The sequence below is a fragment of the Pipistrellus hanaki genome, assembly GCF_964339955.1.
Source record: "Pipistrellus hanaki genome assembly, chromosome: 3".
NCBI lineage: Eukaryota > Metazoa > Chordata > Mammalia > Chiroptera > Vespertilionidae > Pipistrellus > Pipistrellus hanaki.
The window spans coordinates 153,721,982-153,735,623 of NC_140505.1; the positions used below are offsets into that span (position 1 = coordinate 153,721,982).

A 13,642-nucleotide genomic window follows, 5' to 3' on the forward strand; every position below is an offset into this window, starting at 1 on the left:
GGGGAGGTGAGGAAGTGTGGCTGAAACCGGTTTGGCTCAGTGGATAAGAGCATAGGCCTGTGGACTGAAAGGTCCCGGGTTCGATTCTGGTCAAAGGCATGTACCTTGGTGGTGGGCACATACTCAGTAGGGTGTGTGCAAGAGGCAGCTGATCAATGTCATTCTCTCATCGATGTTTCTAACTCTCTCTCTCTCTCTCTCTCTCTGTAAAAAAATCAATAAAATATATTTAAATAATAAATAAATAAATAAAAATAAAAAGGGAGGGGGTGGCACCAGGAAAATTCTCTCTTTAAGTGCCTAATTTTCCCAAATTTGAAAAACAATTTACTTGGAAAGTTCAGCTTCACTATGCAATTACTTCCACTTGGGTTAAACACCATCACAAGTCAAAGTATTAAAAGGTACATGACAAAAACGTAATTCCACTGCCTCCACCAACTTTCAAGATTCACAATAGATCAATGCCTCAAATCCTATGCATATAATTAATTAACAGCATGAAGTTAAATCACCCATGGATTTAAAATAGTACTCTGACCTTCTAAGAAAATGTAGCTATAATGCACTTTAACAGATACTGTCTGTAAAGCAGGAGAAACATTTCCATTCAAATCCTTCAGTTTTTCCATCTGAATTTTTCAGCACAATACTTTTTACATAATGTTCACAATTCCTAAATGTTTGCATACTACCACAAATTAATAATCATCTATTTTCTCCCTTCCTCCCATACTACATTGAAAATTCCGTAATTCGGTTAACCAATAGTCTTGACGAAAATTGTATTCGTCAGCCTGGGTTTGGTGACCTTCCTTTTTCTACATTCCTCCCTGAATGTTAACACTGTAACTATAGTGACATCTGTCAACAGTTTCAAAGATGGTAAAAGCTATCACTAATAATGACTACATATCTCCTAATATTTAAAACAAAATTTCCAATTCATAGGACTATCATACTGGACCTTGCATAGGGGCTTGCTCAGGACAAGGCGGCAGATCCTTCTGTTCTTCAGTAGAGTTTGTCTTATTAATCAGCCCATCTGGACATAATTTAAACTCCAGCATGCTTTGTTTTTCTGTGGTATTTTTCTTAGGTAAAGGGTTGTTGGGTTTATTTTCCACTCTCCTCTCTTTATTAACATTTTTCGGTAAACTTTCAAGTTTTGTGAGGCAAATGCTCTCCCGTTCAATACATTTAAAGGCAACTCTGTTCAGATATTGTTTCCTTTGCTCCTTTGCTTGGGGAGACAAATGGCTGGGTTCAATTCCATTGTTTATATTGATTGAATTTTTATCTAATTTTGTTTTATCCATGAACATTTTATCAGGTTGCTTTCCACCAACTGTTTCTTTAACATTCCCCAAAAGGCATGATTTAGATACATTAGGATGGTGGATTTTTGTTTTCTTAGCTTGGCTTGAACAAATACTTAATGATTCTTCAGAGGTTTGCACACTGCTACTGGGTAGCTCATTAGATTTCCCACAACTCCCTACCTGCACACTAAGTTTGTTGGACCTCATGGATTGATTCTCACATGGTATACTTTTCTCACAATTTAATTTTGATGCTTTTACACCCATCGCTTCTTTACGCTTCTGCCTTTGCAAATACTGCTCTAGTGTTATAACAGCTTTAGGCAAACCATCCTTAGATGAAGAGCCTGATGATTTAACATCAGATAATGTCTTTTGTTTAATTTTGGAGCGTTCATCGGGGTTTGACAAAATACCTGTTTTTAAAGTAACACCTCCATTTTTATTTTGATCTTGTTTAAAATACTTCATCTTCTTTATCTCTGAATTAAGGATGCTCCCTTCAGCTAATTTCCTTTTCACTGAAATTTTTTGCTGACCATCACCTGTTTCCAATTTTCTCTCCTCTGGCAAGAATTCCCGTACAAAAGAACTCTTCTTGATAGGTAAATCTTTGTTTTTATTTGTACAGAAAACTGGCTTTGCTTTAGGTAGACTTGAATTTTGTCCTATGATCTTTCTCTGTGAGCTCTCTTCAGGAAACTTTTTCTCACTAGAGTGAAAAGTTACCTCATGAAATTTCAGTTTGCCTTTCTGTATGTGACCTTTTAAGGAATCTAGTTTTTTAACCCCTTTAGATAAAGTTGGACCGGTTAATTCTTGCTCTGTCTTTAGTGAGCTGAATAATGGTTTGGATATATCTTTCATAATCCTGCCTTGTTCTGTTTCAGAACGTTTTTCCTCAATCGGAAAAGTCGAAGCAATCTTTGGATTATTATTTGGAGAAGTCTTATGTACAATGGAATCATCTTTATCAGAGGTATTCTCTCCTTGCTTACAACTATTGGTCTCCAGAGAACATTGATCTTTCCCGTTTTCAACCTCTGAAGTGAAGTTCTTGATAGAATTACATTGGCATTGGGGAAATCCTTTATAAACATTAGAGAGCCAACCCAATGAACAGCAACGGACATCATCTTTCTCTGAGCCCATTTCAAAATTAGAACCATCTGTATGTACTGGTGAGTCACACTGGATTTTTGTGACAGGGTTTTCTTTCTCACATTGTGTCAATTTATCAACCTCAGGAGATTCATCCTTCTGTTCAGGAAATAATTCTTTCATTTGCTCCGAGTTTAATATTGTAATCTTCATCTGGTCAGATGCATCTTTGGAGTCACAGGTGGTTTTATCACAAGACTCATCTTTTGAGTTTGGGACTATTATTTGCTGTGCTGGAGAATCTTCATGAGTATTCACAGGTTCAATACCATAGGGAAATTCTTTTGAAAGTTCTGAAAGCTGATTGTGTGGGAAGACGGATGTGTTATCGAGAATCTCATTTACTGCAGGAACCTGGGCAGTGTGACTGCAGGACACATCCATTTCCTGAGGGTTACCGTCCTCATGAAGAGCAGCTGATGAACACGTATCTATAGCTGTGCTTACTTTAGTATAATGCTTCAAATTGCTTTCCACTGGATTTTCACTAGAGTCAGCATGCTTCAAAAGTGATGACTCTAGAGGTTGTGTGGACTTTGATTGATCAAGTATTTTACATAAAACATCTGTGTGCCGTAAAAAATTATCTTCTTGTAATCCAAGCTCTATTTTTTCTGTGATATGGTCTAATTGTCCTATTTGTTTTTTAGTACTAGTTACTTGGAGATTAGGTAACAATTTCTGTGGTTCAATCTTTTCAATAGGAGGTGGGTTGAATATCTTTGCTATTTGATAATTATAAGATGTATCACCTTCAACAAGAGAACATATATTGTCAATCTGTAACAACTCACTACTCACAGTATCACTGTCTCTTGAGTTAGAGGGGGCTTGCTGATCACTCATAGTAGAGTGAGTATCTGGTTCAGACTCTAATGAAGTTCCTTGATTGGTATTAAGTGCACCTTCTGCTTTACCATTAATTGATGCGTTTTGCTTTTCCTTCTGAGTTAGAGGGGAAACCTTAGTGGATTTTGTTATATTCGTAACTGGTTCATTCACTTTGGAAACAGCAGTCACTCCTGTGTTTTCTGCCCATTGATTCTGTAAACTACAAACACTGCCTTCTTTAATGACCGGATAGACTGTTTCAGGTAAAGGATCAGGTGATATTCCTTTGTCAGACAATGTTTTGATGTCTGAAATTAAGGGTGACACCACAGCAATCTGAAGTTCTGTTCCCTTTGTAGTAGTTGCACTTGAAGATTCGTAATTTTGCACTACCATTGGCAGAGTTGTAACTTGTGAGCAGTTTTCCGTCTTATTCTGAGAATTTCCCACAAGTGAAACTGCAGTTTGATCACAGATTTCTCCAGCTTTCGAGAGTGCAACTGCTGTTCTGTGTGTGTTCAACTCAATACACTGTTTCTTTTCTGTAGGTTTGGAAGGTTGTTTTCTCCACAGATTAAGACAGGTTGCTATCAATTCCAAAGAATGACTATCAGAATTCAGAGTACCTCCAGTTGGGGAGGATTTATGGTCAAGGCAAACAGAATTTTCTGAAATCTTGGCATTAATATCACAACAGCTTGGAGTTTCCATGGTTTTCAAGTTCAGTTGGTTATTAGTGATTTGGGTATTGACATTCCTTTCAGAACTTTGTGGTTTAGAATCCTGAATAGTTCCACAACCATCTTTCATTAACCTTTTCTCAATACCATCTCCATGTGTAAGGAGATTGATAAGTAGCCTATTTTCATTTAAGTATTTTGAAGCATATGACTCAAAGGCCATGGACTGAGGAACTGAAATTGTTTTGGCATTTGTTTGCACAGTTTCTTCAACGTTAACTACATTTCCTGATGAAAACTGGGTTTGCTCCATAGGTGGTATATTGAAAGAAGTTCCATCTTTTAAGTTATGTAACTGGTCTGATACTGGCCCCTTTCCCGAACACACAGAATTTAGTAAAATGGAATTAGCCTGGTAAGAATTTCTGAGATTGGTATCTTGAATGTTAGAATTCAATGTACTATGCATTCTATTAGTTTTTTCTATTTCCACTGCTGTTGGTGATTTATCCCCTACAATCTCTGGAGTGGCTGGGGTTACCTGTGGTCCAAACTGGATTCTGCCAGTTTGTTTCAGTGCAAGTTCAGAATTTTGAGTTGATTCACTATTAGCTTTAATACAACCTGATGACATTAAAATATTTTTATCAATTTTAACTTTCCTAGCCAGTTCATAAAATTTATTTTTCATTTCTATTAATTTTGCAATATCTTTCACTAACTTTTCTTTTGTGAGACTTGTGTCCGGTACTTGACTTGAAGTCAAATTACAAAACTCTACTCTTTCTTCTTGATTACTCTGAGGAAGAATCTGAACACCATCCACAGAAGATCTAGTAGGGTCATTATAAGACTGATTGTTAATATTTACTTTCACGTTACAAAAATTTCCAATCATGCTTTCATTTTCATTGAGGTTTTGCTGTTGAAATCCCCTGCAAAAGTCTTTCCTTATTTCAGAAATATGTGCTTCTTGACCCTGAGGAACATCACTAGAAGAGTGAGTAATAACATGCTGAGTATTTTGCAAAGTTTGGCTGACATATCTACAGTCATAAGGAGTAGGAAGTCTTTTTTCAGTCTGAAGTACTGCGATTTGATAGGATGGTAAAGGTGAAGTCTGCTTTGACTGTAAAGTCAGTGCAGAATTTGAAGGATGACTATTTTTAACTTGTCCTGATGTAAGTGGCATAGAATTTTGTTTCTGAAGAGAAGGACTTTGCAAAAAGCTTTGTGATGGATAATTGTATTGCTCTGAATGTGGTCCGTAATCTGCATAAGTCAGTCCATTCGATGTATACTGCTGTGCCCAGTCAGCCTGTCGCTCTGATAAAGATGAGGTAAGTCTTTGGTTTCCTTGATAAGTTGCAGGAACTCTTACGGAATTAGAAGGGACCATTTGTCCTTGCATAGGATAGATTTCTGATGATACAAATTGATTCTGTGGTGCATTTACATTTGGTAGATTAGTTCTAAAACTATTTGGTTGAGTAACAGCTGCCCCCGGGTGAGAAAACATAGAATTACTCATTGAAGAGTTTGTCCACACATTTTGTGCAACTCCTGGAGACATTTGTAAACTGTTGTTTAGTTGATTGGGTCCTTTTACATTAGCATGTGTATTTCTTTCCACTGAAGCTTGTGAGGGAAAAATTGTCCTACTATGTATATCAGAAGTAGAAATTTGTTGAGGAGCTGTATTTCTGATGTTGAGGGCTGACTGTGAAACTGGATTTGAGTTACTCGGAAACATGCATGCAGGGTGGTTACTTCTAGGAGGGTTTAAAGATACTTGAGATGGTGCGTTTATTATACTCTGCTCCAAAAAAGATGGCCGTCTTTTGGGATACATTGGTGGTAAGGTGACACTTTTCGGTTTTGCATTCCAATCCATTGTTGATTAATTAGAAGTAGTAGAAGTGTATTAAAAACCAGGTTTTTAAAATGTGAGGAATCTGTAAAAAATAAAAGCCTTTGATTAATAAGCTGTTTGCTTGGACAGAATTTTTTTTAAAATCAGTTTACCTGAATACCAATGCTGGCTATATCTATCATACTTCCTGAATATTCAAATTAGACAAATCCTCATTTTAATTTCCGAAAGAGAAATAGCAAAGTAGGATGCAACAATAAACATGGCAAATGTCAATATTTCTAGGATATTTAACTGGAATTCATCCTACACACTGGAGTTAATACTTTGTTACATTTAAGTGCTTTTCAAGTATCTCTTTATTCTAAGTAATCCTCATTCATTATTTTAAAGACAGAAAATGTTACTATCACTACTTTCCTTACACTATAAGTGAATATCAGCTGTTACACCGCTTTCAGAAAATTTTGATACACACACACACCACACATCAAAAAACAAAAACAAAAACAAAATACTTAACAACTAGCCCTTGCTGGTGTGGCTGCATTGGTTTGAGAGTTTGCCCAATGCAATGAAAGGTTCATTCCAATTCCTGGTCATAGCATATAGAATCAACTTGCAGGTTTGATGCCTACTGATACTTCACAGAGTATTTAATGAGGGGTAGATATGGGAGGCAACCACTTGATGATTCTCTCTTTCTAAAAATCAAAACCTATTTTTTTAAAATCATAACACTAATATATAAAATGAAGCCTCCTTTTTAAAAAACAAATGGAATCCTACCGAACAGTCTACAATTTGCCTGATTTTCATTACTATACAAAGGATATCTTATCATTTCACTAACATATCTACCTCATTGTTTGAATAACATTCTACTTTATGGCTGCACCACCATTTAAACAGTCCTCTATTGACTAACTACAGGTTTACCTCGTAAATTTATTGCACTTTCCTTTATTGCATTATAAATTGAAGGTAAGAGGCACCATCGTAACCAAACTATATGATAGGAGAATGACAGGTAAAATTAAATTAAACAACCTTGACTTAAACTTATTTATAACCAACAACTTCAGAATGCACATTCTTTCCAAGTGCATAAGAATTTTTACCAATATTAATTATATGGCTAGGCCACAAATAAATCTCAAATTTCAAAGGATTAAAAATTATTGAGATTAATTCCGTGGAATTATGCTAGAAATTACAGACCAAAGGTAACTATAAATTCCAAAATAATTGAGAAGTAAAAAATGCTTGATACACTTGAGGTAAAACAGAGACAGAGACAAACAGAGAATGAATCTGGCATCTCTTATTCTACTTACAATGACACCAGTCCTTTTGGATTAAGGACCTACCCTTGTGACCTCATTTAAATATCACTACATCCCTTAAAGGCCCAACTACAAATACAATCACATTGGATGTTAGGGCTGGGGGTTTGGAAACACAATTTAGTTCACAACAGTCTCCTATCATCCCAATGTTCACATAAGACCTTAAGACTGGGGGAGTTTGAGGGTTTGGAAGACGTTAATGGGGGGAAAAGGAGTACCTAAGCAATACTTTCAAAAATAAAAATTTTTCAAAAAGAAAAAAAAAGACCAAAAGATAATATATAGCATTAAACAGACTAAAAGAAAAAAAACCTGAGAAATAATCAAATAATCAAAAGAACTGAGAATAATAAAGAAATAAGATAAAGACAGTAAACACAAAAAAAAAGTAACAAAAATACTGAGATTCAACAAACTCAAGTTGATTCTCTAAAAAGAAAAAGAAAATCATTAAGCTTCAGCTCTGACAACACTGACCATGAAAGAGACAACACAGTATTAGGAAAAAAGGCTATCACTAAACCTTGCAACAGTAAAATTATAAATATTTTACGGTGGGCATTTTCTGTTTTCAGCATCCAGCATGGAAAATGACAGGTTCCTGCATGGAGGAGCTGGGGATTAAGAAATTAGAGAAAAAAAGAAGAGACATGGAGTCAGAAATAGATTCAGCAAGCTGGGTGCTAGGTGGGTGCCATCTCTCTGATGGAGAGGCAGTCACACCCACCACGGACAACATAGCACATTTATTGATTTCCAAAGGGGAAGTTTAAGGTCAAAAGGAGTTTTGGGTGTGCCCAGATCCTATTCATCAAGATCTGGGTAAGTTCCTCATATTTTGGAACAAGATTTAGCATATCAAGACCTGGGTAAGTCAAGGTCCTATTTGTTCCTCATTCCAAGGACATGGATAAAATAAGAAATCAGTACTGATAACAGGATTTTGCCAGTACCCTGGGGCTCAGCTGATAAGAATTAAAAGAATGTCCATGTGCCTTCCCAGACAGCTCTCTACAATATTTACTGTAAGTAACTATATGCCAATACATTCAAAATTTAGGTGAAGACATTCCTTTAAAAACACACTTTACCAGCTGGCATAATACCATCTCTTTTAATATTTGTCTTTATTGGAGCATTCTAACAATAATTTATAGAATCATTAATCCAATATACCTCTTTTAAAGGAAAAAAAGGGGCTATTTTACAGCTGATTTAATAAGTCTGGCATACCAAAAGCTGAAAAGAAAAATTAAGAAGCCAATCTCCATCAAAAAGACAACTGTAAAAATCCTAAGCAAAATGTTAGCTAACCATATGGGGTAATATATGAAAGAATAACACATTATGATTAAATGGGGCTTTAGGAACACAAGATTTGCCATTTAAATATTAACCAAAGTAATTACAATTATTTTTTTAAAAAGATCACTCCAATTGATAGAACTTGATAATATATACCTATTTTTTAATATATATATTTTTTTATTTATTGTTTTTTATAGAGAGGGAGAGATGGTGGGTTAGAAACATCGATAAGAAAAAAAAAAAAAAAAGAACAGAAACATCAATAAGAGAGAATCATCCATCAGCTGCCTCCTGCACACCCCCTACTGAGGATGTGCCCGCAACCAAGGTACATGCCCTTGATCAGAATCGAACCTGGGACCTTTCAGTCTGCAGGCCGAGGCTCTATCCACTGAGCCAAACCGGTTTCGGCTGTACTTGATAATATTAAATATCTATTCATTAAAAGAACAATTACATCAAACCAGGAATAAAAACTTAAATTTTGATAAATGGTGGCCTTAAAATTTTAGACAAAGATGTCACTATCATCCCATAATTGGACCAGAAAGACTAGAAAAAGCTGAAAAGAAAAACAAACCTGACTACTCATAGAAGCTACATTGAAAATACAATTGTATATACCTTCTAGACCAGCGATTTTAACTTTTTTCATATCATGGTATACAAACTAAATTACTACAATTCCCAGGCACACACAAATTTTTTTTTTCCAGATCTGACAGAAATAACAAAGATTTAAGTGTCTCTGACAAAAATAACAAAGATTTAAGTGTTAAGGATAAGCCATATTCAAACATTTGAAGATAACTAGGGAGGTTATCTTACAATTTACCTATAAACTAGAGGCCTAGTGCACAAAATTCATGGACAGTGGGAGGGAGGGCAGCTCCCAGCCTTGCCTGTGCCCTCTCTCTCAGTGCGGGAACCCGGGATCAATCACCCAGAGGTAGGCCCAGCACCCATCTGGGGCTCTTCAATAGATTGCCCCAAAGAGGTAGGCCAGAGCCTAGCACCAGAGACATGGGAACCACCTCTACACCACACACTCAGCATCAAGCCTCCGCCTATCTGCATGCATCAAGCCCCACCTACTCAAGCATGCCACTGTGCACACAGCCTCCTGGTGATTGCTTGTTTTGGCATAAGAGCATCATGACCACATAAGCTTTTATTAATAGGATTCAATGCAATCCAAGTAAAAACCTCAGTAGATTTTGGTAGAAATTTATAAGCTGATTCTATAATTTACATGGGAATGCAAAAAAGTAAACAACAACAAACTTTTATGTATACATGTGAATTGGAACAAGATCAGATGACAGAATGGGTTGTAGTTTATTCACTAAACACAAGAAAAATAAGATTCATGGTCTGAACAAAATATGAGAAAAATGTATATATTCTTTACATGTATTCTCCTAATAAAGGTCACTAATAAGATAACTGATTGACCAGGCAGAAGTATAATTCAAAATTAAAAGCAACACTTCTAAAAGTTATTCTCTGAATTTGGGGGTAGTCTGTAATGAAGTGAATTGTGTGTACCCCTAGATATATGATTGAAGGCCTAAACCTGTTTAGGATGATATTTAATGTTAAATGATTGTTAGGGTAAGTCCCTAATCCAACAGGACTAGTGTCCTTTTAAGAGAAAACACTAAGTGTATTCACATAAAGGAAAGCTGACATGAGGTCACATAGGGAAGATGACAAGGAGAGAGACCTCAGGAGAAACCAAACACCTAATTTTATGCATCAAGGTTCTGGAACTGAGCCATCCAGACTGTGGTTCTTTCGTTAGAGCAGCCTCGCAGACTAATACAGATTACATGGGTATGAAGAGAAATGACCATTATGAATAATCTAGCATATTTTATCCCTTCACTGTCCTTGAGGAGACAGAAGACACATAAGGCCTGCAAAAGGATCCCTGAAATTAGGGGGTAAGGAGTTCTGTTTTCTGACTTTTTTACTGCAGTCTGTAGTTTTGAATACAATGTATTTCCTCTTATACCGTTTACATGTAAATGCAAAAAATAGACTTCATCAGAGATAGATTTCCCGTCTATTGTTTTAATTTCTCTTAGAAAAAAAATCATCTTGCCAAAAAATCTCTACCTTGCCTGCATCCCTTATCAAACCCTTAGCTGTTACAGCAGTGGCACTCACCTGAAAAACTCCGGCTATGACTGAACACATGAATCTCCTCTACACAGGAGCAGAGCAGCTTTTCTGCAGAAAACAAAAAATAAAATCACTTAAGCCTTCATAAACATGAACATAAAGATCAAACTCAACATTGACTCTAACTGGTTGGCTCAATGGGTACAGACAGCGTTGGCCTGTGGACACAATGTCCCAATTCAATTCCAGTTAAGGGAACATGCCCAGGTTGGGTTCGATCCCCAGTAAGAGGTGTGCAGGAGGCAGCCAATCAATGACTCTCATCATTGATGTTTCTTTCTCTTCCTCTACCTTCCTGATGTCAATAAGAATGGTTTAAAAGCTGAAGCCGGTTTGGCTCAGTGGTAGAGCGTCAGTCTGTGGACTGAGGGGTCCCGGGTTCAATTCTGGTCAGGGGCATGTACATTGGTTTAGAGCACATCCCCAGTGGGGGGTGTGCAGGAGGCGGCTGGTCGGTGTTTCTCTCTCATCGACGTTTCTGGCTCTCTCTCCCTCCCTTCCTCTCTGTTAAAAAAAAAAAAAAAAAAAAAAAAAAAATCAATACATTTTTTTTTAATGGTAAAAAAAAAAAAAAAAAACCTCAACATTGCCCAGTAATTCTAACTCATTTTATTAAAACTTTATTTACATTGAAAATAATTTTATCCCTAGATTGTTTGGCTCAGTGGATAGTGTGTTGATCTGAGGACTAAAGAGTCCCGAGTTGGAATCCAGGCAAGGACACATGTTGGGGTTGCAGGGTCGAACCCCAGTACAGGATGTGAAGAAGGCAGCCAATCAACGATTCTCATCCTTGGTGTTTCTATCTCTCTCCATTTAAAAATGTAAAAATAAGCTCAACAATATGCTGTCTCCAATAGATAGACCAGATTCAAAGATACAAGTAAGTTGAAAGTAAAATGGGAGAATGACTACTAATTATCAGATAAAACAGTAATAAAACAAAAAATATTAAAGATTACGAGCCATTTTATAACCAAACAAGGGTCAACCACCAAGAAAATATCACAATTATAAATAAATATGCACCTAACAAGAGCATTAAAACATAAGAAGCAAAAATATAAACAAGGGAGAAGTAGTAATTCAGAGTCCAAGACTTCCATTCCACCCTTTCAACAAATTGTCAGGAATAAAATCAAGAAAAATAGACGTTTTGAACACATTATACACTCCTAAATTCACCTTTCCCTTTTCTTATCTCTCCACTCTCCTCCCGCCACTACCTGTGGTCCATGAACTTCCCACTCCCAAGCTCCAAGTGACCTTCCTTTGCCTCTACAACTTGTTTCCTAATCCCATTTATTCCAGGAATTACTTTTTCTACCTGTGATTTTATAAATGTTATTTAAAAAAAAAAAAAAAAAAAAAAAAAAAACAGTAAAAATAAAGCAATACAGTTAATTGTAAGTCAGTGACCTATTGGTGGCACGTAGGTTTAAGGCTCTCCTATCCAGTAGATACTGTGGGCTAGATACAATAGTTCAGGAACTCTGGTCAACTGGTAAAAGGGTCAGCCAGCAACCCAGTAATGGGAACAGGTGCCATCAAAAATAATGGAATCTTATATTCTGTTGCAGGGAATTCTCCTGGGAACATCCTTGCTTTGACTTAGCTATAGGTAAATTAGTGAACCCCAAATGATAATCCTAGATAGTGATTTTACAAAGTTTGGCCCTCTTTATGATGTAATATTATAATTGTCTTTCTTGAAATATTAATATTTATCGCATGTAACATTATACTTAAAATTGGTTTCCTTTAAATATTCATTTTTATTGCAAATAACATTATATATAAAATTGTTTTTTCTTGGGATTAGTAAGTAGAGCCAAACTTTTTAATATTTCAAGAAAAAACAATTAACGGAGTAAGTAATATTAATACGTTAATGCTGATTAGATGTGGCATCCCTCACTGGGAGGCAAGTACTTCTTACAAATTCAGAGGCATAATTCATACTCTATTTAAAAAAATATATTTTATTTATTTTTTTTACAGAGAGGAAGGGAGAGAGATAGAGAGCTAGAAACGTCAATGAGAGAGAAACATCGACCAGCCGCTTCTTGCACACCCCCTACTGGGGATGCGCCCGCAACCAATGTACATGCCCTTGACCGGAATGGAACCTGGGACCTTTCAGTTGGCAGACCAACGCTCTACCACTGAGCCAAACCGGCTTCGGCCACATACTCCTATTCTAAGAGAGAATTCATGGTTATATCCTTTGTATCATAAAAAGGCCTTTAAATTTTTCACTTTAAAAAATTGTGCATGCTTAAAATAGACAAGTCTACATTTAGGTCTGACAGTTTCAGAATTTCAAAATTGTATATTATTACTTTTACTTCCTATGAGAAAACTGGCAATAAAGTGAGTCACTAAAAGCCATACTAGAAGTTGTGAGTCCAGCTGGTATGGTTCAGAGATTGAGCATCAAATATATGAACTAGGAGGTCAAAGTTCAATTCCTAGTCAGGGCACATGCATGGGCTAGGGGCTTAATCACCAATAAGGGGCATGCATGAAGCAGCCAATGATTCTCTTTCATCACTGACGTTTCTCTCTCTTCCTCTCCCTTCCTAAAACCCATAAAGATAAACATATACACATGTACATGCATACACATATATATTATTTTGTCTTCAGAAATTGTGAATACCAAAGTAGGAACTCCAAAATACAAATTTGTGAAGCAGGGGGGAAAAAGGAAGTGAACAGCTGCTATAAATGAAGACCTAAATCTACTAAAATCTAATATTAGATTTCCATTTGCTCCAGTAATCCCACTTCTCGGAATATATTTCCAAGAAAACAGAAAGGATGTACTAGATGTACCCGTTACTAATGTGGACTTTTTTTAAATAGATCTGATATGTATGCTATTTTGTTGTATCAGCAACAAGCTTTAAAACTTCATGTCAAATTTAA

At 36.3% G+C, this 13,642-nt stretch overlaps 1 protein-coding gene across 14 annotated transcripts in view; it reads right to left on the reverse strand.

Moving 5' to 3' along the window:
* RESF1 (retroelement silencing factor 1) overlaps nt 1-13,642 on the reverse strand; it is a 40,653-nt gene that overhangs the window by 8,615 nt on the left and 18,396 nt on the right. For 13 of the 14 annotated variants that reach the window (XM_084877807.1, XM_084877804.1, XM_084877808.1 and 10 more), the window contains 2 exons: nt 10,697-10,759; nt 968-5,949 (listed from right to left, as the gene is read on the reverse strand). In XM_084877807.1, coding sequence (XP_084733933.1) covers nt 968-5,888 — 4,921 coding nt within the window. In that variant the 5' untranslated portion in view covers nt 5,889-5,949; nt 10,697-10,759. The remainder of the gene's footprint in view (nt 1-967; nt 5,950-10,696; nt 10,760-13,642) is intronic. The other variant, XM_084877815.1, reaches the window with a different exon arrangement.